The sequence below is a fragment of the Penaeus japonicus genome, unplaced genomic scaffold (assembly GCF_977035675.1).
Source record: "Penaeus japonicus unplaced genomic scaffold, GWHDUDI00000001_assembly GWHDUDI00000016, whole genome shotgun sequence".
NCBI lineage: Eukaryota > Metazoa > Arthropoda > Malacostraca > Decapoda > Penaeidae > Penaeus > Penaeus japonicus.
Genome location: NW_028234418.1, coordinates 33,774,376 through 33,776,875, shown reverse-complemented (window position 1 = coordinate 33,776,875; position 2,500 = coordinate 33,774,376). Strand labels below are relative to the sequence as shown.

Below are 2,500 nucleotides of genomic sequence, written 5' to 3'. Positions count from 1 at the left end.
CCATTTGATTACTTAATGTAAACGGTCTATGTCAGATAACCCGAGTGTTTAAAGAACTGTCAGACTGTTGTTTTACAATCGTTGTTCGAGTTGATACTGGATTCGCTGTCGTTGAGTGTTTTGACGATGGAATTTTTCAAACTCACAAATCCCAGGATGGCGTTGTGTTGTTACGATCAGCTGATTGCAGGGAAATGTTTATTTCTGATACTGACAAATCCAGATTTCGGATTTCGGTTTCCCAGTCTTAAAAGTGTTCATTGTGCCCACAAGGTACAAAAGTTATGAATGAGAATTACTTATTCCACAATGTAGTGTATGTAATTGACGTTTCAATATTTTCTTGGATTTTGGAAATATCTTAATCCATACTTTTAAGCAGTCCTAATAAATGTGCTGAATCAGATCTTTGTGTTTGTGTGTGTGTGTGTGTCTGTCTGTCTGTTTCTCTGTTTGTCTGCCAGTCAGTCGGTTAGTCAGTCAGTTAGTCAGTCAGTCAGTCAGTCAGTCAGTCAGTCAGCCAGCCAGTCAGTCAATCAATCAATCAGTCAGTCAGCCAGTCAGTCAATCAGTCAGTCAGCCTGTCAGCCTGTCTATCAATCAGTCAGTGAGTCACCACGTTTGCCTGTGTTTCTGTGTATGAACATGCCTATGTTCCTGCCTGACAGCGCAATGACGTGCACACCAACCCCAACTCGGCCTCAACTCACCCACTTCATGTAGTTGATGAGCGAGTTGCCGTGCACCCAGGTGGCGTCGCCGTCGCACTCGAGGGGCGTGATGTCGATGTGGCGCGAGCGGTCGAGGTCGTCCAGCGCCTTCGCGAAGAGTTGCACGGCATCGTACATGAGTGCCACTTCCGTCTGCGGGATGGACAGGGGGGGGGACGACTGAGGGAGAGGCATGAAAGCACAGCCATGAACAACGAGGTTAAACAAAAGGGGGGGAGCGGGGTTAAAAAAAAGAAAAGAAATAATTCTGGTATTAATGGCAATCGTGGTTTGTATTTGCGAGATAAATGGGTGTAAGGTGATTGTGTCATAGGTGTTACGTGGCAAAAGGTGCGATTATATGTATAATGCATATATGTAGGTATGTAAAAATGTATGTTTATGTATATGTATATATATATATATATATATATATATACATATATATACATATATGTATATTGTGTGTGTGTGTGCGTTTGTGTGTGTGTGTATGTGCGTTTGTGTGTGTGTGTGTGTGTGTGTGTGTGTGTGTGTGTGTGTGTGTGTGTGTGTGTGTGTGTGTGTGTGTGTGTGTGTGTGTGTGTGTGTGTGAAAGATGTAATAATAATCACAACAAAACAACAACAATGAAGCTAAAATTGCAGCAACAAATAATAACATAACAGCAATACCATATATTATAAAGAATTAAAACTAATAATCGCATGATACTATGAAATTATAAAAATGATAATAACAGTACATAAAGCAACAGAAAAGACACCAACGATAGAAATCATAGTAAGAATAACAGTCGTATCAATTTAATTAGTAACAATGAATATACCAACATGGGTAAACATAATACAGAAGTTAACAAACCATTTCCTTAGCTCATGATAACAAATCACAAGTGCAAACATAAGATGAAAACGCAACACCAGTGATATTAATCAATTGATTGGGAGACATAGCGCAGGGCAAACAAGAATAATGTTCAAGAAATACACAAGAATACAAACATCAAAGAAGTTGATATAAAAATGCTTACACACATATACATAAATTCGTATATATACGTGTGTGTGTGTGTGTGTGTGTGTGTGTGTGTGTGTGTGTGTGTGTGTGTGTGTGTGTGTGTGTGTGTGTGTGTGTGTGTGTGTGTGTGTGTGTGTCTAATGATAATGGTAATAATAATGTCAATAATAATCCTCATGGTAAGTAACATATTCTTATATTCATATTGATAATGAATGAGGATGAGGACGATTATGAAAACTATAATCATAACTGAATAATAATAATGGTAATAATAATAGTGATAATTTTTATGATAATGCTAACAACGACAATGATAATAAAAATAACAGTGATAATAACAACTGACTTTCAACCTTACTGAATAATATGATAACTACAATATGATAAAAAAAAAAAAATACAACTTCAAGCCTTAAACTGAAAAATGCAAAGCTATTTCAGTGAAAATTCCCAAATGGAGAGTGATCAAATTCTGACAAATGGTTCTTCCTCGAGGAACCACAAGCCTATCGTGTTCATATAGTTTATATTGTGAAGCATTTACAGCTGAACATTATGGAACACATCCGGGGATTCATTTTGCTAAAAGAACTGGCACTGTTGTATTTCTTTGTTCTATTGAGTTAAATGCTCTCACATACTCCCTCACTTTCTCTCTTTCTTCCTTTCCTCCTTTCTCTCTTTCTTCCTTTTCTTCTTTCTCTCTTTCTTCCTTTCCTTCTTTCTCTCTTTTTTCCTTTCCTTATTTCTTTATTTCTTTCCCTCTT

General features: G+C 37.4%; 1 protein-coding gene across 1 annotated transcript in view; it reads right to left on the bottom strand.

Annotated features, from left to right (window-relative positions):
* LOC122248601 (Kainate-type ionotropic glutamate receptor subunit 1D) overlaps positions 1-2,500 on the bottom strand; it is a 247,780-nt gene that overhangs the window by 29,853 nt on the left and 215,427 nt on the right. Inside the window, exon 9 of the mRNA XM_086545674.1 lies at positions 711-890. Within this exon, the coding sequence (XP_086401800.1) occupies positions 711-890 (180 nt within the window). The remainder of the gene's footprint in view (positions 1-710; positions 891-2,500) is intronic.